The sequence below is a fragment of the Osmia lignaria genome, chromosome 7 (assembly GCF_051020975.1).
Source record: "Osmia lignaria lignaria isolate PbOS001 chromosome 7, iyOsmLign1, whole genome shotgun sequence".
NCBI classification, from domain to species: domain Eukaryota; kingdom Metazoa; phylum Arthropoda; class Insecta; order Hymenoptera; family Megachilidae; genus Osmia; species Osmia lignaria.
The window spans coordinates 5,729,683-5,749,118 of NC_135038.1; the positions used below are offsets into that span (position 1 = coordinate 5,729,683).

The 19,436-nt window shown below is 33.2% G+C and overlaps 7 protein-coding genes across 11 annotated transcripts; 3 read left to right on the plus strand and 4 right to left on the minus strand.

The window, feature by feature from the left end:
• Positions 1–231: 231 nt before the first annotated feature.
• Positions 232–2,039, minus strand: LOC117604268 (uncharacterized). Its single transcript, XM_034324149.2, has 7 exons — positions 1,880–2,039; positions 1,671–1,823; positions 1,470–1,605; positions 1,281–1,408; positions 911–1,201; positions 589–840; positions 232–361 (listed from the first exon to the last, which is right to left on the minus strand). Exons 1-7 carry the CDS (start codon positions 2,037–2,039, stop codon positions 243–245), a joined length of 1,239 nt encoding a protein of 412 aa, XP_034180040.1. The 3' UTR covers positions 232–242.
• A 459-nt stretch (positions 2,040–2,498) lies between these two features.
• On the minus strand, positions 2,499–4,216 carry LOC117604270 (uncharacterized). 2 transcript variants are annotated; one of them, XR_004581403.2, is made up of 7 exons: positions 4,070–4,216; positions 3,738–3,982; positions 3,466–3,676; positions 3,220–3,401; positions 2,926–3,132; positions 2,707–2,842; positions 2,499–2,631 (listed from the first exon to the last, which is right to left on the minus strand). XR_004581403.2 is itself a non-coding variant. In XM_034324152.2 (7 exons), the coding sequence occupies exons 1-7, from the start codon at positions 4,140–4,142 to the stop codon at positions 2,526–2,528; spliced, it is 1,164 nt and encodes a 387-aa protein (XP_034180043.2). In that variant the 5' UTR covers positions 4,143–4,216; the 3' UTR covers positions 2,499–2,525. The 2 variants fall into 2 exon arrangements, 1 of the variants encoding a protein (XP_034180043.2); XM_034324152.2 differs by having other exon boundaries at positions 2,926–3,136.
• A 511-nt stretch (positions 4,217–4,727) lies between these two features.
• Deaf1 (deformed epidermal autoregulatory factor 1) lies at positions 4,728–6,972 on the plus strand. Of its 2 annotated transcripts, none has more exons than XM_034324147.2 (4): positions 4,728–5,018; positions 5,450–5,941; positions 6,012–6,470; positions 6,559–6,972. In XM_034324147.2, the coding sequence occupies exons 1-4, from the start codon at positions 4,728–4,730 to the stop codon at positions 6,757–6,759; spliced, it is 1,443 nt and encodes a 480-aa protein (XP_034180038.1). In that variant the 3' UTR covers positions 6,760–6,972. The 2 variants fall into 2 exon arrangements, with proteins under 2 accessions (XP_034180038.1, XP_034180039.1); XM_034324148.2 differs by lacking the exon at positions 4,728–5,018 and adding an exon at positions 5,139–5,332.
• Positions 6,973–7,438: 466 nt separating this feature from the next.
• wcd (U3 small nucleolar RNA-associated protein 18 homolog wicked) lies at positions 7,439–10,130 on the minus strand. Its single transcript, XM_034324146.2, has 7 exons — positions 9,394–10,130; positions 9,174–9,329; positions 8,925–9,096; positions 8,677–8,862; positions 8,421–8,612; positions 8,174–8,342; positions 7,439–8,111 (listed from the first exon to the last, which is right to left on the minus strand). The coding sequence occupies exons 1-7, from the start codon at positions 9,564–9,566 to the stop codon at positions 7,648–7,650; spliced, it is 1,512 nt and encodes a 503-aa protein (XP_034180037.2). The 5' UTR covers positions 9,567–10,130; the 3' UTR covers positions 7,439–7,647.
• A 107-nt stretch (positions 10,131–10,237) lies between these two features.
• LOC117604260 (sperm-associated antigen 6) lies at positions 10,238–17,562 on the minus strand. 3 transcript variants are annotated; one of them, XM_034324141.2, is made up of 10 exons: positions 16,623–17,002; positions 16,266–16,528; positions 15,977–16,187; positions 15,737–15,915; positions 15,497–15,670; positions 15,267–15,419; positions 15,060–15,209; positions 14,831–14,989; positions 11,139–11,284; positions 10,238–10,385 (listed from the first exon to the last, which is right to left on the minus strand). In XM_034324141.2, exons 1-10 carry the CDS (start codon positions 16,645–16,647, stop codon positions 10,238–10,240), a joined length of 1,608 nt encoding a protein of 535 aa, XP_034180032.1. In that variant the 5' UTR covers positions 16,648–17,002. The 3 variants fall into 3 exon arrangements, with proteins under 3 accessions (XP_034180032.1, XP_034180031.1, XP_034180030.1); XM_034324140.2 differs by lacking the exon at positions 10,238–10,385 and adding an exon at positions 17,422–17,562 and having other exon boundaries at positions 10,817–11,284; positions 16,623–16,824; XM_034324139.2 differs by lacking the exon at positions 10,238–10,385 and having other exon boundaries at positions 10,817–11,284; positions 16,623–17,008.
• Positions 12,241–14,728, plus strand: LOC143305435 (uncharacterized). The gene is made up of 2 exons (XM_076689101.1): positions 12,241–12,868; positions 13,542–14,728. The coding sequence occupies exons 1-2, from the start codon at positions 12,656–12,658 to the stop codon at positions 13,629–13,631; spliced, it is 303 nt and encodes a 100-aa protein (XP_076545216.1). The 5' UTR covers positions 12,241–12,655; the 3' UTR covers positions 13,632–14,728.
• LOC117604271 (testis-expressed protein 9) lies at positions 17,532–18,846 on the plus strand. Its single transcript, XM_034324154.2, has 6 exons — positions 17,532–17,779; positions 17,851–17,995; positions 18,063–18,227; positions 18,292–18,426; positions 18,506–18,640; positions 18,724–18,846. Exons 1-6 carry the CDS (start codon positions 17,532–17,534, stop codon positions 18,805–18,807), a joined length of 912 nt encoding a protein of 303 aa, XP_034180045.2. The 3' UTR covers positions 18,808–18,846.
• The last annotated feature ends 590 nt before the right edge of the window (positions 18,847–19,436 follow it).

The window sequence follows — 19,436 nt, forward strand, 5'->3', positions numbered from 1 at the left end:
CTTACAAATTACAATGACGAAAAACGACTGACCAACAGAATTTCTACTTATTAAAAGTAAACCTACCTCTGTGTTAAATAACATACAGGATTATCTTAGTGTTCGTGATTTCGTGTTACCTAATTCTAGCATATTTCATGTGTTGTCCTGAATCGTTAAATCCACAGATGCTGGTGAGTTAATAAAGTATGGATGTATTTGCAAATGTGTTAACTATGTGCTTCTGTTCACCTTTTCATACATCATAACTTTGTGGTGCAAGGTTGTTGCACATAGTTCAAACAGAATCCTCTGTTTCCAACATCGTTCGGTGCCTCGATGCTATCCGTATGAAAAATTAATCTAAATGGTTTCACTGTACCTGAAAAATGAATACAAGTTAGATGGGATCATGTATCACTGAGAAATACAGGGCACAGTGTTCCTCGTTGTCAAGTACCTGGATCAATTATTAGGACACTATCAAATAATTGGAGCGAAGCTCTGCTATTAAATTACTGATAGGGATTTTTCCCTATCAATCGCCTCGCTCCAGTATGTCATTCACGAAGCGGATGGCGGCCTAGTTAATAATTATAACAAACTTACTGATAACAGAAGACGCGTTCAAATTTTGATTCTCAGCGTTGAACGTACCCCCGCAAAATCGATCAACGCACATCATCATGGATGTCGGTAATCTACCTGTATTGAATGAACAAGGAATAGTTAACCAATCGGTTTGGCAGGCTGCCCCTGTCATTGATGCAATCTGTACACCTTGCGTGTTCCCTGTTAGCGTGAACGCACTGCTGCGTATCATTTGTGCTGGAGCAGCACCGTTAGACATCATCGCTTGACCTTATCGCAAAACAATGACCAATAGTTAAATACATACTTTGAAACCCTAATTTTTTAATTTACTTATTACCTTCAACGGGGCATGCCATGTACTGAATACCACAGAAATTCCTTTCCATTCTAATACAAATACTATAATCCTGATTTGACAATTGCAATCCGCTAACTGGTTCATAATTGAACGATTTTATTTGACCAGATATCCCGGTGAAATATTGCAAGCATCCTTCCTCGGCTCTGTATATAGTATCGCAACGAATTTGGGAAATCCGTACCTTCCAAGATCGAGGAAAAGAACTGCCACTTGTAACGAATGTTAATGTAACCGGATTCGTATGTCCAAGGCCAGCATCAACGTATACTGTTTTACAAAGAATGGTATCTTAATTAAGTGAAAGAAGAATCTGAATATTTCCAATGACAAACCGGTTACCACATACTATGATTTCCAGCGTTATTTCCGCATATAGTGGGCACTGGATTGCCTCCCGATACGATGAACTGATCGTAAATGCATTGATGATTAGTCGTTTCTGGGCCTCTTATGTTAAACTGCACGAAATCCAATCTAAAACGTACACCAATTTTCAGTCGTTTTCTAATTTATCTGTTGGAGGTAAGAGGCTTACCTAAATTGACACACAGCTGGATGCGATTTAATTAAGGTCAACTGACAAGACAAAGTACCATCGAAAGACGATGGATAATTCGGATTAACGAAATAGGTGTTATTGTTGATCGTCGTCTCGGCGCAGGACACAGTTACTGATACAAATGGATCACGATTTAAAAGTTAGAGAAAATAAAATAATATAATAAAGGAAATTTACCGATGCAACAAATTCCATAACCGTTCGCACACATTCCAGTGGATACACCCCCGCGTTGCGAGCATTCCGAGGCTGCCAAACAAGTGCCATTTTCGCCGTTTGCCCCAACGCAAACGTTATTGTCGAACTTTACCAAAGTGAACAACGGGAAAACTAAACGTATGAATTCTTTCGTTAAATTGTTAATGGGAAATTCTATGTAAACTTACGTCGTTTTTCTCTGCCGGAGGTACTCGACGATGTTTCGTTCGAAGGATAATTATTTGCTTGCCAAAAATGTCGATACCTTCTTAAAGAATTCCACGCGTCAACGTTGTTGCACATTACAATGTAATTTAATAAAAATACAACGATATAATGTTTTAGCATCGTAGAAATTCGGCAAAGCTGAAGCGACGATTTATATTTTACTACACTGTTCGAGAAGAGATGAGAAAATCTTCTCAAGACGAACGCGCTTTGACTTAAAAATGGCTCGAAGGGTAATATAACTAAGTATGCGTCAAATTAAAGAAAGCGACGAGATTATTTACTTTAAATTGGGCGTTTAGCTGTATACGAACAAAGGGAAAACCGAGAAATTTAACCGGCGACATTTCGTTGTGCTTATCCTTCGAGACGAGATAATTTCACTTTCACGGTTGTAATTAAAGAAACGTGAACAGTTCTCTTTACCAGCAACTAATGTACGTCTCTTGGAAAAGTAAAAGTACTTATCTTCCTGAGATCTTTCGACAAGACAATTCGTTTAAAATTTTCTTATTACACAACACAATTATCTCGATAAATACGCGTGGAGAAATGCATCGAATATTAGACGGGAATGCAACTTTCTACGTTGTTTTCAAACGTTTGTCACCATGGCCTGTAAGTCCCAAGATACGCCCGGCAAACAGGACAACGATGGTCGATATTTTTGCACGAATTCAAACAATATGGAATCATGCAGCATGGCCAGCATCTGTAATGATGAATATTTAAATAAACAAGAAGTTACAAGAAAGGCAATGAAACTATTTTACTGAAAATTCTATACCCGCATAGGAAAAGTGCGAGAGCAGCGATATGAGTGATCATCGACTGGCGAACTTCTATGGTGGTGACGATGATCGTGGTGCATCGTGGACATATCGCAGTCACGGGTCTCGATGCCCAGATTCTATTCCGATTCGCTAAAAAATAAAACAATCCATCGTCAGTCTAGGTACACCTTGTCGCTCAATTACAGATGTAACTTCTTTTTAAATGTATATACTATTAAACGAAGGAGAAAGCAAATCGTCCAAGGAACAAGAAGCTTGACGAATTTGTTGAGCTTGAGCGTAACTCGGTGGTGGTACCGGTGCGACGAATGAAGGTTGACTCTCGGATCGAAAAGGTCTCCAATTGCGCATCGTTGTTCTATGATTTGCATACATTGTAGAATAAGCAGGGGGTGCACCTCTAACGTAAGGATGCGTATCTGACTATCGCGTAAATCGTTATTTTACAATTTGTACAATCTGACAAAAAACACGGGCAAATGTTGATAACGCGTGAAATTCAATACTTCGTTATTAACGGTGCACACGCATCTTAAGCAACTGTTAAATAATCCCATGACGTTCCACGATCGGTGATTCAACCTGCGCCTGAACAAGTTGTTCCTCGAACCGGTGTGCCGTAACGGTGGCATAGGTACAGGCGCAGCTGCGTAAGTTTCTTGCAGAGATAAATGAAGAGCCCGGTTACCTTGGACGAAAAATATACAATTGTCATGGTAAAACTAAACCAGGATAAAAAGAAAAATTCATACCATTCTGATTAATCGCATCTGCCAACGTGCTACGTGTATCGGTTGATGAACTACCGTAATCGGTGGTTATGGTTAAAACCTCGTTTTTAATACCAGAATTATTCGATAAGAAAGAGGTAGATACTTGAAGAACATCTCTAGGTGTCCTGATTCTCGATGGACGCAACCCGGTTGCTTGCATCGTTGCCTCGGGGCTGACTGTGATCGACATCTTAAACGACATCAATTTTAATGATTTTAAATTAAAATTAAAAATGATATAGGAAATATACCTGATTTTCAACGAACATGCGTGGGAAAGGATTCGTGTTTCCACGGAGATTTTTTACTTTGTCTTCAGACATTCGTTCAAAGCGCATCGGTGAAGTTGTTGAGTCGACAAAGTGCTTATCCGATGACGCTTGTATCAAATATCTAAGCATTGTTAAAGAAGTTTGCGTAGAAGTTTCTTTCGTCGCCTTTGAACCGTTACTGCTACATGTCTCTGACGATATTGTAACCTGATCTATGCAACTTTCTGAAAATCGTAAAATGTAACGAAAAAATGTAGCGGAATAATACCTTTCTTTTCGATTTTTCCGTTTTAGTATAGCAATAAGTATACCTAATGCGGTTGGTTTAGCTTCTTCTATCTCTTTTAAATTATCTACGCCTTCTGCATCTCTTTTTGACAACATAATCGATCGACGATTTCCTCGTACAATGGCGATCAATGCGTTAATCGTTAATTCTTAACTAATTATTAAAAAGCTAGAAATAACGGTTCGATACGACAGAAAAATAGGTTAGAAAAATCGGCGTTTTAAAAATCTGAAGAAATTCACGATTTTTATATATAAGACTGTACACATTTACAATTGTATTCGAATTTATTTTTTGTTTCTGTACGATCAATTCTATTAAAAATCAATATTGCGTATAGTTTTTAAAACGATACATCTTTTCGATGAAAGTTTCAAAATATAACGTCGATAATTTAAACCTAGCGCTGCTCGACGCATGTAAAGATGGCTCTCAACAGTGGGGACTCGTACTTAGAATCTATGCGATCGAAAAAAGTAAAGATTCCGTCGCAAACTGTAGAGAAATAATGACAATTGAGTTAGTTAATAGGAAATTCGTTTGACGGCACTGTTAATTTCGATTCGATTGTGATTACTTTGTAACCGATGTTGAGTAAATTTCAAGTATCGTGATCGCGTGTAATCATAGCTAGCCGAAAATCGTGGCGCTGCGTTAAGCGTGCGCTGACGCCATTGTGTATGCGTGAGGCGAGAACAGCCGAAATGGAGGAAAGTCAAACATCGGAAAGTGTCGCCGTGCTACCGGACATGTCCGAACCGTTGACGAGCGAGACCGAGGAGGCGTCTGCCCTAACGACCGAGCACGAGGCGCATCCCGTCGCCGTGACGGCGAGCGTCACTCCAGTAGCGGGTGTTCCTGGTGTTCCAGGAGTTGGTGTACCGGTTTCTTTACCCGTTGGTTCAATCATTGGTGTTGCGAACTCGACCAACGGCACGACCTTCAACGTCATCACTTCGGATCAACTACAGGTACCCCCGAAACAAAAGAATTATTAATTGCTTCAACTTCCACTCATTCGATACATTTCTCCTGTACAGAAAGAATTTTAACGACAACCGACACCCTCGTCAAAGAATCGCTGCCAAGATGAGTTCGAGTTTTACTTTTTCTCTATGCCTTCAAGTGCCAATGAACATGTATAGCGTACAAAACATAAACTGCGCCTGCCCGCGCATTGTAATAGAAAAACACCTGTTTCCTTTAACAATTATTGTACATCAATATTTTATGTATCCAACATAGATTAAATGCAATCTTAATAATCATAATTTCAATCACAATGGTCTGTGTAATGCTATTTGAACGTATCAGTATTCTGTCCTGAACAGAAACTATGCGCAAGAAGTGAATCTCAACAAGGCACGTAACTTTTTTCTCTTGTTCTGTTTCATCCTTTCAGTTACCTGGTTCCGGGCAGTTCAAACAGATGCTATGCGTAGACAATGGTTTTATCTGTGAACCGCGTCATGATAAGGATACAGATCCATTGCGTTGGAACGGAGAATTAAAAGCAACCCACATAGTAATTCAAAATAGCACAGAGGAACAAGAATCTGAACAAATTCATGTATCGACTGCTAATGCACAACCAATATGCAGCTGGTCAGAATCTGCAAATTTAGCAGTGTTACCAGTTAGATGTAAAAATACGAATGCAGAATTGCATAAAAGTCGATTCGGGTCTGGAGGAAGAGGAAGATGCATCAAACTTGGACAAGATTGGTATACGCCGAGCGAATTCGAAGCACTTTGCGGAAGAGCATCCAGTAAAGATTGGAAGCGCAGTATTCGATTTGGCGGCAGAAGTTTACAGACGTTAATCGACGAACAAATTTTAAAGCCACACGCTACCTCTTGCACGTGCGCAGCGTGCTGCGACGACGACAGTGCAGTTAGTACACTATACTACTTCCTACCTAATTCTATTTTGCAAATTGTATTAAAATTTCTACGTATTCCAGACCGGTCCAGTAAGGTTATTTACACCCTACAAGCGTAGAAGAAGAGCCAGAGACACCTCCGACGGAGAAACGCCATCCCGAAAGCTAAAAAGTGATAACTCGCGGGATGGTAGTAACAACGACGAAAGTGACGGTGAAGTAGTCATACCTGATAAAGAAGTGTGGCCCCAGTTTGTTTCAGCGGAGGGTTTAGTCGTGCAACAACCGCACGAAGATACAGTTGTCCAAACTGTACATCAAACTGAAAATGGACAAGGCGATGATATATTTAAAAAGCTCGAGGAGATGTCGAATAAAATGTTAAAGTTAGCTTATGAATTTAGGCGTACCTTAGATGAGGCTAAGGAAGTAAGTAGACAACAAAGAAGAGAACAGGCGTTAGTTGCTCAATTAGGAGGTAGAGGAGATGTTATTGAAACTGTTGGATTGCAACCAGCGTCGGATTCTCATAATAAAAAGGTAAGGACACGAAACGTGTCTAATGAATATGATGAGTTAGCATTAAGCAGCTTATCCTTTCTTAACTGTTGGTCTTTACTGTTTCTAGTGTGCCAACTGTAATAGAGAAGCATTTGCAGAATGTTCATTATGTAGACGAACGCCGTATTGTTCTACGTTTTGTCAGCGCAAGGATTGGGCGGGTCATCAAGTGGAATGTGTAAGAGGTGCTGCTGAAACTGTAATGCTGATAGTAGAAAGTAGTAGCGGAGATACTACTACGCTAGCAACCACCGCCGGGGACCAATAGCTAGTATTTCTCACGCCTATTCACCAAAGGAATATAGATACTGAGCAAACTAACATAGATACTTCAACCCTGAAAGAAGAGACGAAGACTTAAGAAAAATTTCTTTATTGACCAGAGGGTCAAAAAAAAATTCTGTATATATGGTAGTAAATATTTTGTATATACATATGTTGATTGTACGTAAGTTTGCACGAAGATTGACATTTTTTAAAGCCAACAAATAGTATAAAATATTAATGAAAATTCATCAACCAAATAAGTATAGAAGTAAAGAATAATGTGCGAATGCATACGTACGTATGGCGTACTTGAATGTGTGTTTATGTGTGAATACATACATTTATTGTATTCCACATAATGAAATATACTTGTATAAATAGTTTTATTCTTTTTCTTATAAAAATCGAAAACTGACCAAAGGAGGTAATTACGCTTCTGAATACGCATTATGAATATTTACACGACTTCAAATCATTGTTTTACGTGATAAATAATCATAACATTTTATTGACTTCAAATATTAGTAAAAGTGTTAGAATTAATTCCTGACTTTGTGTACATAGTATACAAAACACCGAAAAAATAAAAAAATTCTGTCGGATATAAATACACGATAAATGTGATATTTAATCGAAAATGTATTATTTATCTACTGTTTTCAATATACTTACCTAATGTCAAACCTTTTTTATTCGATTTTATACGACATTATTATTATGCCGTGGTACAGGTAATCCGTTGAGTAAAATACGTATATATGTATTCAAAGTAACAAAAAGAATAACACTTGTAATTGTTATAGACATATGCACTTTGTATATAAATAAATCTATTCAATATCCGAAACGTGTTCTTAATTTTCACTATGTTTTACAAGATGATTTATCCCTAGTAATTTCCATAATGTTTTAATCTATACAAAAAAGCACTGTTTGATCTATTAGAAATTGATAAGTAACCACTGCTTGGTGAAAAATCAATGATTTCTGGCATCATTATATTTGTTTGAAACGTTGGAAAATTTGAAAAGACTGTAAATGATGGTAAATGCATCATCTTAAAAGCATTATGCTTTTTGTTTGAAGACATTGCTAATATTTCAGAATGAGAATTAAATTTCAAACTGGTAACTGACGTTACAAGATTTAAAACAATTTTCAAAGGAACTGGAATTTGATTTTCTAATACCGTTTTAGTATCGTACAAATTAACTACACCTTCTTTACTACCTGTTGCTAAAAATTGACCACTCGGAGACATCGCAATTGACTCACAAGATAGACATCCGTCATCTACAGCTCGATGAATACACATACGACTGTTCAAATCCCAGATGTACATTTCATTGCTATCTGTAATTATGGAAAGATACGATTAAACAAAAATTAAGAACTGTTTAAAAACTGTAACTTACCACCATGTGTAATAAGATTCTTATTGTCTGAAGTGAAACACAACGCCCTACATCTTGTATTCATTTTTAAGGTAGCTATAAGTTCTTTGGTTGAACTTGCTAATAAGAAAATTTCACCCAATCGTCCGCAAAGTGCTAATAATTTCCCATCTGGAGACACTTCGCATTTCTAAATTATTTATTTAATAATTTTATTATTTAAGACTGTTAATATTACCACGAAAATTATTGGCGTAATAATAAAAACCTGCATATTAGTGACCCCATGTGGTAGTAGTACTTTATATGTCTTTCCACTGAGTAAATTATAAGAATGACAATGCGAATAATATTGAGAACCAAGCAAGACTTCTGTACCCTCTTGCAAAAATTTTGCTGTACTAATGGGAAACTTCTTATATTGCATTGTGTGCAGTTTATTATTTTCAATACCATCTACCTATAATTATATTGTATATTAATGATTTTCTATTTCAAAATATAATTAACTCCCACAAGCTTACTTGAAAAAGGGATAAAATTCCAGATGAGCCAGCAACTAAGGCAACAGTAGAAGTTGGATGAAATTCAACACTGGATACAATTGGTCCTTCTGTATGTGTTTGCTTATTTATGGAAGTCAGTGCTTTTATATCTATTATATCTTTTGATAAGTTTTTTACTTTAGGTTTCTCTAAATGGCAGCTATGCTAAAAGAAAACAATGTATTTACATATGTAGTCTAAACAAATTATTGAAAAAAGCTTAGTACCTTTAATATTTCATTATCCAAATCATCAGATTCTTTGTCTACTCTGTTAAGCTCGGCCCACTTTGGAGTACCCACAAGTTGTTTATATTTATTGTGTAAATAGTCTTTATATAACTTTTGTGGTACACTGCTGTCAATTTTTCTACCTTGTATTCTTGCAGCAGCTTGTACTCTAGTAAAAATCAATTATTTCAATTAGTAATGTATCCTTTTACTATCAAGTTCCATTAGTAAACATAATGTACATACGAATATTTAACATCATCTTCATCAACCCATGCAGCTTCTTTAGAATGTTCTGAATCATTGCTACTTGTAGCAATAGTTTTACTTTCATTCAATTCTTCTTCGTTTGGCAAATTATTTATAATATCGCTGGGATCGCCAAATACGATATTTTCTAACCTGTACAAAATTACATGATGATTTTTAAAACAAGTCCCAAGTATTTTATACATTCTTGTTATACCTGGCTTCTTCTTTTGGATCATATTCATTTTTGCGAACTTTCTTCAAAGGTGCTTTAAACTTTTTAGTATACAATGCCCTCGAATGCATGCGTTTTTCTCTGTGCACCATATTTATAGGTCGCTTTGGACGATTTACCTGTCTTTTCTTCACGATCCTTTCATTAACTTCCATGGTTTACTTAATACAATACTCGATACAGTAAAATATTAAACCGCAACGTGTTTCCGCAAGTATTTAACTTCCTTTTTCTCTACACGTGGTTAGGTTCTACACTGGACGCAGTTGACTTTACTTTTGAAAAATGACAATATTGACGATATGACATTTTACCTATGTAAACTTAATATCTTTACGAAGAAACGAATAACTTAAAATAAAATTTGACGTTAAACTACAAATTCCCAAAACACAAAGGACATGTAAATAATACAATTTTTCAAATTATTGATGAAATCAGTTTGAGTTACACGGGAAATATGTTAGATGGCATTTGAAGAACTTCTATAGATGATGTCGATATTTCAGATCATAAAACACAAACTTTCATAAGTTACTTGGTCTTATCTAAAATCTCGTCTGTGCCTATACCTCCTCTGAGGTTCAGTGATTATCAATTATCTAAAGATATCAGCGATAAAAACTGATTAAGAAACAACTTAAATCGTATTACAAAGATATATACATATACATAGTTCTTTCTAACACATACATAATAGTCTATTCGTGTATATGTATATTTCTGTTCTGAAATACAAAAACCACATTAATTTGAGCAGTTCATTTGGAAAGATTTTTTTATACTGCTTTAATATATCGTTAAACAATATATGTAATTGTATAATTTAACACTCGTCAACTTGAGATGATAACGAAGATTTGGAATCAGTCTCGGAGGATAAATGTTCATCCAACGTGAACAAGGACGGGCATTTCGGTTGATACTGTTCAACCGCTTCCAGAAGACTGTCCGGATATCCAGGAGAATAATATCTAATAACAAAAATTGTGTCTATTAATTGTTAAAATTAAACTTTGATTCTAATGAAGTTAAGACAGAATAAAATAGTATTTCAATATAAAAATTTAAACGATGAACAATGATTATTAAACGTGTAAAAATTACGATGATAAATGTGCCGCTTGTACATTGATAGCGTATCGATATGGGTACGATAATACAAAACAGTGTTTTGATTGCATCAAAACGTAAAGTTATTGATCTATTAAAGTCTGAATTTATATTTTTCCAATGTAATCAGCTGTGACAACATGGCGATCACGCCGTAGATTACTTGCCCGATTTAAATTAAGACACGCGATCTAGAAACAGAAGTGCAGTTATTTATATTCGTTGCTCGTGTAAACGACTCTGAGAAGACTGGACCTTTTTCATTAACAAAAGCTCACGTTTCTGGATTTCTTCAGTAAGTAATTTTTAAAAAAGTTATATCAAAAGCAACTAGTGTTTTTGATAATTACTCATTCATATTCAACAAGCACTGAAATTTTAATGAGTTTAACAAATAAAAATATTTTATAGGTAAAAGAGGAGAAAAGGACTGTTTAAAAACACCCAAATACAGTCGCAAAGTAATAATCAAGTCTGAAAGGATATAAAATTCCGTACAATTCAGACAGTGAAGTTGTAATTGTTGTATGTTATTAACATAATTAATAGCTGTTATATATACTGCATATATTTGACTGGAAAAATATTGATAAGAAATGTAAGTTAAAAACAACCTGACAATTTCTTCCGGAAAACAACAGTTGATAATCTGTATATATTCTAAGAGCATTGAACCAGGTTCAGCCTCAATTTCTTGTACTTTCTTCAAGCCACCGGATATCACAAATAGTCTTCTTGCCCTGGCATCGTGAGGCAGTATCTGTGGAAAAAGAAGTTCTTAAAAAAAAAGAATTTAAAATAATTTATGATTTCTTTTAATGTTTTTATCATTTATTAATAATCAGTTTGTACTTGAACGCGTCTAAAAATAACGCCTCTCAAACATGACTTACATATTCTTTCATAATATTTACTTAAAACCAAAACCTGGATTAATTCTTTAGATATTTCAATCAGTAACGAATCAAAATTAAATTGTATTACAACATTCTGTTTTTATCTAATGTACAAATCAGAGAAATTTTCAGCACCGATGTCGCATTCGACTGATAGCAATCTGAACGAAGATTGATGATAACAATATATAAGGAACTTTGTAATTAATGTCAATTATTAGATTTCGATAATATTCGAATAAATTATCGAATATTTGGTAATACTATATTCGAGTACAGTAATGTTCTTTTTTTAACGTTATATCAGAAACATTGTACGTAACGCGTTATGACCGATGCCAAATCTGTCCAGGTTCCCTATTTTTCTTCGTCGCTAAGAATATCTTGTTTTCGAAAACAAAATTCCAGAACGACGTTACGAAAGAATATGTTCGTCGTAAACCTGTTGATTTGTTCGAAGCTCTTTCATTGTCCCAATGTTATTAATTTATAATAGGATTATAATAATGAAATACTATATTTTTTTTTCAGTCGGATCTATGTGACACTAAAGATTGGCCGCTAAAGGAATAGAAGAAAATTCAAGACCATTTTTCTTATCAGAACTTGAACTGTAACTGTCTGTCGATTTTTATTACAAATCATAAGTTTTTACTTATATTTAATCTGAAAACAATTTGTACATATTAGAAGTTGAAAGGTCCTGAAATTTTTGAAGCATTTTTAAATAATTTACTAAATACATAGTAAAAATATACGTAACATTTATACGTATGTAAATGATAAGCACAGCTCTAAATACAACGATTTTTTATTAAAATAGTTGAATTAATAATTCGGAGAAACGTGAAATGAAAATCAAGATTGAAGATTATTAAGAGACTTAAAGCATTGTAATTAAAAGATAACAAGACAGCTGCCTTAAAGTTCAAACAAGTAATGATATAAGTGATAAAGGGAGATGACATCACTATACACGACAGTCAAATAGTATTGTATATTAAATGGTGTTGTTTGCAAGAAGCCTAGCAAATATGTCTGATATCAGAAAGGTAGAAATCTGTAACTTATAAGAAGTTAATTCAACGGAAAATCGTGCAGTGTAATGACTGAAGTTTCATGGACTATACGAGAAGAAAACTTGAGAAAGTTTTCTTGAACGCTGTGAACTACGATACGGTATAAAGAGCATCGGTTTGATATCAAAGAGAAAAAGTGGAAAACTAGTAATAGACATGATAAACAATCAGCATTGTGTTATTCTTAATTCCGGTGAGACCAACAATTATCATCAACCGGTCTCAGCAAAGCCTTCTGTGGTCTCTGTATCGAGTATTGATTCCGATGTGAGTGATAGAAGGGATGTGCGCGAAGAGCTTTATGCGGGGATCTTCAGAAGGCACAGAAAAACAATACTTGTCCTAGGCAGTTTTCTCAAGATGTTAAGGGTGAATAGAAATATGAACAATTACGCTAGCATTAAACCTAACGATGATAACGATGAATAAAATAATAATTTTGTTGCATGGATAAAGTAGCAGACCAACTTTAATCTTTTATTTTGATAAAATATTAATTTTTTTTTTTTTAAGGCAATGATTTTGTACTTAATAATGATTCTACTTAAAAAGAAGCTTATCTTACACAAGACATTATCTTGGTAAATGTTTATCTTTTAATTACGTGCAATCGTCATATATTAGGTTGAAGTTTGTTTGCTACAATGACTATGTAGATTATTATTAAAATCGATATGATACGAATATGTATCATATGTGCTTTTTCTACCATTACTTACTGATATAAGACGTTCATATTTCTTTTATAATGGTACAATGGAAGAATGATATATTATTATAAAATGTTTAAAAATTACAGCACAAATTAACACACATTCTAGTCTTTACAAAGCAGGACCTTCTATTTAAAGGATATTAAAGTAACGAAAACATTTTCTGTTTTATATTGCTTTACTGTTACGCGGTTTCATCATTCTAGATAGAAAAATATGTTGTTTAAATCTTGTTTTAGCTGTGAAAATATTTACCTAATTGCGATTTTTTATATCTATGCAATAACTTTAGCGGCATAACATAACTTTTTATTTTTCTCATTTTTCAGAGATACTTGGACAGATTGCGTGTTCTGAACCGAGTATATGCCTTAATTGCTTTACAATTTGAAATTGTGCTGCAACAAAAATTTTGGTAAACCTCGGGATTTTAGTTTCTTTTTTTAGTTTTTAATTAGAGCGAAAGATAAATGCTGGTTCGTTTGTTTTTTTTTTTCCCCGGAATGCAATAACATTTATTAACAGTGCTATAGTCGATGGACTCGATATTTGTCAAAAATTATAATTCAAAACGAATAATACTAAGATTTTTTTACATTTATAATATTAGTGTGAGTATCAAATTACTGCCTTACTGACAAACAGTTTCATACAGAAAATTTTCATTCATTAGTACTTAATTTACACCTGCAAAGTTTATATATACTTGCTAGTTTCTTTACATCAAATACTGCCATTACGAGATACTTACATCACGATGCATTAGAAACAAAGAATTTATTCAACAGAAAGTACGTTCAAATATTTCACGCTCCAATAAGAACTTTTGAATCCACAGGCACTTAACCATTCAATCGTCCTCATTATATTAGCCGAACCATTTATTGTCGTAAGACTGAGAAATGTGCTTTTTCAGGGCACCATATGTGCCATAGTAATTATTAGACAAGCATTAAAAAGAGAAGAAATGAAAAAAAGTAATTCGGACCTTTCGACGCTACTATCAATATTTTCACTTCCTATCGATCTATTGTTAAACAAACACAAGGATGTACAGCATATCGAGAATATTAATTTTAAATAAAAGTATGTGATGTTTGATATCTACGTTAACTAATGTCAAATTAAAATGCATACAGGAAAGTTGAACAGCAAAAAATTTTATGAACAAATTATATAGCTATTGAATAAACTGTCATTGTATCAGAGTAATATCACAAAATTAGAATCATAGCAGTTAGAATGACGTTATAGTATAACAGATTTTATATGACAAAAGAGAAACATTCATCTTATACGATTGTTTGACCAATTTTTCAGTAGAGCAATATTAGATAGCTTAATAATATTTCGTACATATACATAAATATAGTTTGTTATGCAACTATGTTTAGATCCGAAATTATAATTGTACAATAATTTTATGCAAAAATCCTTTGTATTGCATAGAAAAATATTTGTTATGATATTGGTTTTGTATCATTTACATAAATAATAAAAGAAAAATATTATTTCATTTATCATACCGTTATCATTTTTAAGCTCTAAAAACAATTTGTAAGGGACATGTATAAAGCGAAGAATTATGTACAAATTAAAATACTATTACACCTCTTACCTTACTAAATTGTCCAAGAATATATTTCAATATATTCGGAGGCGAATCGTGTAACAAAGGTTCCAATGCTTCTACGTACATGCATCGTTGTAATACCTGTTTTAACGTTGTGTTACATTTCGCTTTAAGATCCTCTGGAGTACTTGGATCGTTATAAATCTGAGGATTAACTATGAATTATTTAGTAATGTACAAGCATAAGTAATATAGCATAAAATTTTATATGTACCTGTAATAATTTTGGAAAAACATTTGCAACCGCAACTGCTTTTGCATGTTCCGATGTATGTTTCCCGATTTGTCCAATTGCCCATACGGTTACAGCAAGTACATGATTATCTGTCTCTTTATGCAATATCAGAGATAGATAATCGATTACCTGCAAAAATACGGTATGTCAGTAAAATATAATAGCAGATATATTAAAATGATATACTTTAGATCCTATAACTGCAATAGCTAATTGATCCGAATGTCCAGCAATGTATCCAATTGCCATTATTGCTGATAATCTGGCCATTAATTTTGGAGTAGCAATTAATTCGACAAGTGCACCGATACCGCCGTTATTTACAACAAGTTGGGCCATCTGAAAGAAAGTATAATTGTAAGAAAATAAATAATGTTAACAAAAATAAACGAACAAAAAATTTATACTTATTTTACTTCTATTGTATGTTTGCAAATCTCTCTAGTTAATATTGCCGCAGCTTTAATAACACATTCATCGGGATGCGCCATGTGTACCAGAATATCGGGTAAAATTTCAGCTTCAAGAACTGATTCAGCCAGTTGTACAGAATGCTTTGCTATACTGCTTAAAGCAGAAAGAACTTGGTGCTGGATATATTAGTAACAAGTGGATTATTATACTGTAAAATCATCGAACATGATAATTCATTTCACCTTTAATTTGTTATCAGGATTTGCTAATGCTTTCACAAGAAAAGGAATTGCTCCTGCATCAACTACAGTTTCTGCAAGATCATTACTATGTTTGCTTATATCAAACAAAGCGGATGCGCTAATTTGTTTTAGGTATAGTTCTGGTTCTTGCAAACATAAGACCAAAAGAGGTACACCACCTATTAACATTATTATTAGTAAAGAAACCTATAATCGATATAATAACATTAATCTAAGTACCCGCATCAACAATAGCTTCAGCTAATTCTTTATTATGCTTAGCAATATATCCTAATGTCCAAGCAGCAGCCTCCTTGACTCCAGAATCAAAATCTTCTAAGCAAAGTATAATGACATCCAATGCATTATTTTGAATCACTATAGATGCCAATTCAGGGGAATGTTTAGCAATTCCACGTATGACACATAAAGCTGCTTTTTTATAAAATTTCTGAAACAAATATACTTGAGATTCATATAATTTATATTAAAAATTATTTTTCTATCATTAATATGCTTACATTCGTACATTTTGTTTATCAATGTTCTTTAATAACTGAGGTAACATGTCTTTTCTTATAATAGTTTGTGCTATCCTATGATTATTATTCGCAAGTTTCCCTAAAGCAACAGCTGCCATGTGTTGAATGGATGGTACATGATCTGCTAACAAAGGATACAATAGATCTAAAGCCCCAGCAGCTTCTAAACATTCTACATTATATGGTTTCGACGCAAAATCGGCAACAGATTGAACGAATGAAAGACGGGCTCTTTGATACTGATCAAAAACTGTAAAGAAACAATAATTATTAGTATAAAAATTGTAAAAGAAAAAAGTATCTCGTTAGTAACAGAGTGTTGCTGTTATTATTAAAAGACATACCTTGTATAATTAAACGCGCTGTCATTTTTATTTGTCATCAGAATTTGAATGTTATACATGGTACCGATACCTTTAACGTCTTCTTTTTTTTTTTTTCCTTTGTATCGATCAACTTCAGAAAAGTCCCGCCTTTGGACATGCCTTTGTTTTCGAGGGATCTTGAATTTGTGGCATCACTCAGTATTTCGAGGACAGCTAGTCACTGCAAGCAGCTTATTAGAACTAATGCTACCTCCTCGATAAAATCGCTAGTTTAAAATGCTTATTTTCATATTTTACAATTGAGTTATAAATTAAAACGTTAATTATAATACAATTTAATTGCAAAATTAACTCTCCCGCCAGAAGGGTGGTGTTTTAAATTCGATCCTAGCGCCATCTCTACGAAAACGGCGGAAACTACTAATCGGTAAACGTTGAGTAGTTTCCGCCGTTTTCGTAAAGATGGCGATAGGATCGAATTTTTAAAAATTTGATTTATGGCGGGCTTTTTAAACCACAACTGTGTCAAACAATTACTATTTTAATAATTTTTTGGCTTTGTGCAGGTTTTGACTAATTTCTAAAAAATAGAATTAAAAGGCGTTAAAATTCTGTCTTTTTAGTTGTGAATGCGAGGTATGATAAAAGAGAGGCGGATAAAACAGGCACACTGTCAAACTAACTGTGCTCTATACATGCAGATTTAACTTGACCTGGGGGTGTTTGGGACCCCAAGATGATAACATGAATCATGCATTTTTTCGAATAAAATGTACATACACAAAATGCCTAACAACGGGCGAATACATGTACTTACATTGATATATAGTATTTATACTGAAGTATATTTATGCACATATTAAAAAACTTGTATCCCTGTATAAATATTTAAACAATTAATAAAAGTAATTAAAACTATATCGAAAAATGACCCAAGATTTACTGATCAAAGAGAAAGGGTTTCGGCAGTTAAATGAAGAACTCGAGGAGAAAGCGCATAATTTAATGGAAAAAATAGATAATGCTATAAATACTTATAATAATGGATTATCGGTTTATGATCCAAAAATATATCGTCCGAATTTTATAAACGAAGATGTAACAGCGCAAACAGAAAATAATGCTCAAGTTTCTGTTAAACGAAACTCGTCTTTACCTCATATTTTTGTACAGTCGTGAGTATCGATAGAAAATAATTATTTATTAATATTAAATATATTGTAATTGTATTATTGTTCTGCAACAGAAAAGTAGAAGCACAAGAGGAAATTGTGAATGAAGCTTCCAAAAAAAGAAACCTGGCAAATAAAACTGTTATTAATTTGTTTAAAAGTAAAATAGATATACTACAAAATGAGCTACAAACAATACAAACTGAATACAAAAAGAAGGTAAAGTTTTTGTAGACACAAAAGTATATAGGAAGTTGTTTAACTAATATTTTAAATGTAATTTTAGAGTGATACCTGTAAGAGTTTGGAGTCTGAAAATAAGAAACTGGAAATAAAATTACAAAATGAAGTGGAATCATTAAAAGGAACAGTTACAAAATTAGAAAATACTAATAAAGAATTACAGTGTCAATGTCAAGCATTAAATACTGAAAATTTAAACATGAAAAAAGTACAAATCATTAGTAAAAGTAAGAAAATAAATTATATGTATTTATAAGATATCTTTTTAACAGGAGCTGGATAAACTTGAGAAACAGATAAAAATATCAGATCAACATGCCAGTAATTATAACATCAGATTAAATAGGTCTTTGGAAATAAATGATAAGCTCAGGAGTGCACTCAAATGTTCTCAAACAGAAGAAAAGGTATAAATTATAAAATGTGCTTGATATAACCAGAGAAATTTATCATTCTAGATTTTCATGAAACTTGATGTATGTTTAGGAATTAAGAAATCATATCAGAAAACTACAAGAAGATAAGAGAATGACTGTTAACAATTTGGGGAAACAACTTTCAGAAGTACTACAAGCATTTAAAAAACAAATGTTAATTATAGATAACTTAAAGAAACAAAATGTAAGTAATTATTGCACTTGTTAGTGTACATAAATATATGAAATTATTTTATTTACTTATTTCGATATTTCTGTACAAACAAGGCATGCTTAATAACAATTGGACAATTGAAATTTACAAAAGAAGATTTCTCAAGATTACTGGACCAAAAGCTTCAATACATATGATAAATTGTATATAAAACGTTTATTGAATGACTACTACAATTTATACATTGCAAAAACTGGAATAATTTCATTTCATAGCCACACGTTTTGTACAACTTTATATTACAGCATGTAATTTCTAATGATATTCCTCACAGAAATTTTGTATCCTATACATTACCTGCCAGATGCTATGAAATTTTAAATGCTTGCGTTCTCTAACCCAAGACTTGTGTTTATTCGAAAAATTTCTTTCAATTCGTGAAGCATTTTAACACCATTTAATTTGAAATAAACGAATTTATAATTATATTATAATCATAGCAATTATTTATTTACTCTACACACAGTTGTGATAACATTTGAATGATGAAGATCTGCAGTAGGTCTTACAGTGAAATACAAAAAAGTATAAATATTGTCACCATGGAAATCATACCGTTTTATGAAGTTTCATTACTGTCGCATAACATTTTTAAAAAACATCATGATACAAAATTACGAGAAAATGTATAATTGATTTCCATTGTAACTGTCTTGAACTGGACAATTTTAATTTATGATCATTTTAAATGATTCACTAAATTTTTATTTACACGCAAATCCTATTTTGTGCACGAGAAATAAAATCGTTAACGATAAGGATCGGT

Excerpts from the sequence above, each read along its gene's own strand:
- LOC117604260 (XM_034324140.2), bottom strand. The coding sequence starts at position 16,647 with ATGACAGCGCGTTTAATTATACAAG. Across the intron at positions 16,188-16,265 it reads AGAACATTGATAAACAAAAT|AAATTTTATAAAAAAGCAGC; the intron begins GTACGAATGTAA and ends TATTTGTTTCAG. Across the intron at positions 14,990-15,059 it reads TTTTTCCAAAATTATTACAG|ATTTATAACGATCCAAGTAC; the intron begins GTACATATAAAA and ends GTTAATCCTCAG.
- LOC117604271 (XM_034324154.2), top strand. The coding sequence starts at position 17,532 with ATGACCCAAGATTTACTGATCAAAGAGAAAGGGTTTCGGCAGTTAAAT. Across the intron at positions 17,780-17,850 it reads CCTCATATTTTTGTACAGTC|AAAAGTAGAAGCACAAGAGG; the intron begins GTGAGTATCGAT and ends GTTCTGCAACAG. Across the intron at positions 18,228-18,291 it reads AAAATTTAAACATGAAAAAA|GAGCTGGATAAACTTGAGAA; the intron begins GTACAAATCATT and ends TCTTTTTAACAG.
- LOC143305435 (XM_076689101.1), top strand. The coding sequence starts at position 12,656 with ATGATAAACAATCAGCATTGTGTTATTCTTAATTCCGGTGAGACCAAC. Across the intron at positions 12,869-13,541 it reads GTTTTCTCAAGATGTTAAGG|AGATACTTGGACAGATTGCG; the intron begins GTGAATAGAAAT and ends CTCATTTTTCAG.
- wcd (XM_034324146.2), bottom strand. The coding sequence starts at position 9,566 with ATGGAAGTTAATGAAAGGATCGTGAAGAAAAGACAGGTAAATCGTCCA. Across the intron at positions 9,330-9,393 it reads GATCCAAAAGAAGAAGCCAG|GTTAGAAAATATCGTATTTG; the intron begins GTATAACAAGAA and ends AATTTTGTACAG. Across the intron at positions 9,097-9,173 it reads GAAGATGATGTTAAATATTC|AGTACAAGCTGCTGCAAGAA; the intron begins GTATGTACATTA and ends GATTTTTACTAG.
- LOC117604270 (XM_034324152.2), bottom strand. The coding sequence starts at position 4,142 with ATGTTGTCAAAAAGAGATGCAGAAGGCGTAGATAATTTAAAAGAGATA. Across the intron at positions 3,983-4,069 it reads AGCTAAACCAACCGCATTAG|AAAGTTGCATAGATCAGGTT; the intron begins GTATACTTATTG and ends TACGATTTTCAG. Across the intron at positions 3,402-3,465 it reads AGATGCGATTAATCAGAATG|GTAACCGGGCTCTTCATTTA; the intron begins GTATGAATTTTT and ends TTTTCGTCCAAG.
- Deaf1 (XM_034324147.2), top strand. The coding sequence starts at position 4,728 with ATGCGTGAGGCGAGAACAGCCGAAATGGAGGAAAGTCAAACATCGGAA. Across the intron at positions 5,942-6,011 it reads GCTGCGACGACGACAGTGCA|ACCGGTCCAGTAAGGTTATT; the intron begins GTTAGTACACTA and ends TACGTATTCCAG. Across the intron at positions 6,471-6,558 it reads CGGATTCTCATAATAAAAAG|TGTGCCAACTGTAATAGAGA; the intron begins GTAAGGACACGA and ends TACTGTTTCTAG.
- LOC117604268 (XM_034324149.2), bottom strand. The coding sequence starts at position 2,039 with ATGCTAAAACATTATATCGTTGTATTTTTATTAAATTACATTGTAATG. Across the intron at positions 841-910 it reads CATGGCATGCCCCGTTGAAG|GTCAAGCGATGATGTCTAAC; the intron begins GTAATAAGTAAA and ends TTTTGCGATAAG. Across the intron at positions 362-588 it reads GAACGCGTCTTCTGTTATCA|GTACAGTGAAACCATTTAGA; the intron begins GTAAGTTTGTTA and ends TTCATTTTTCAG.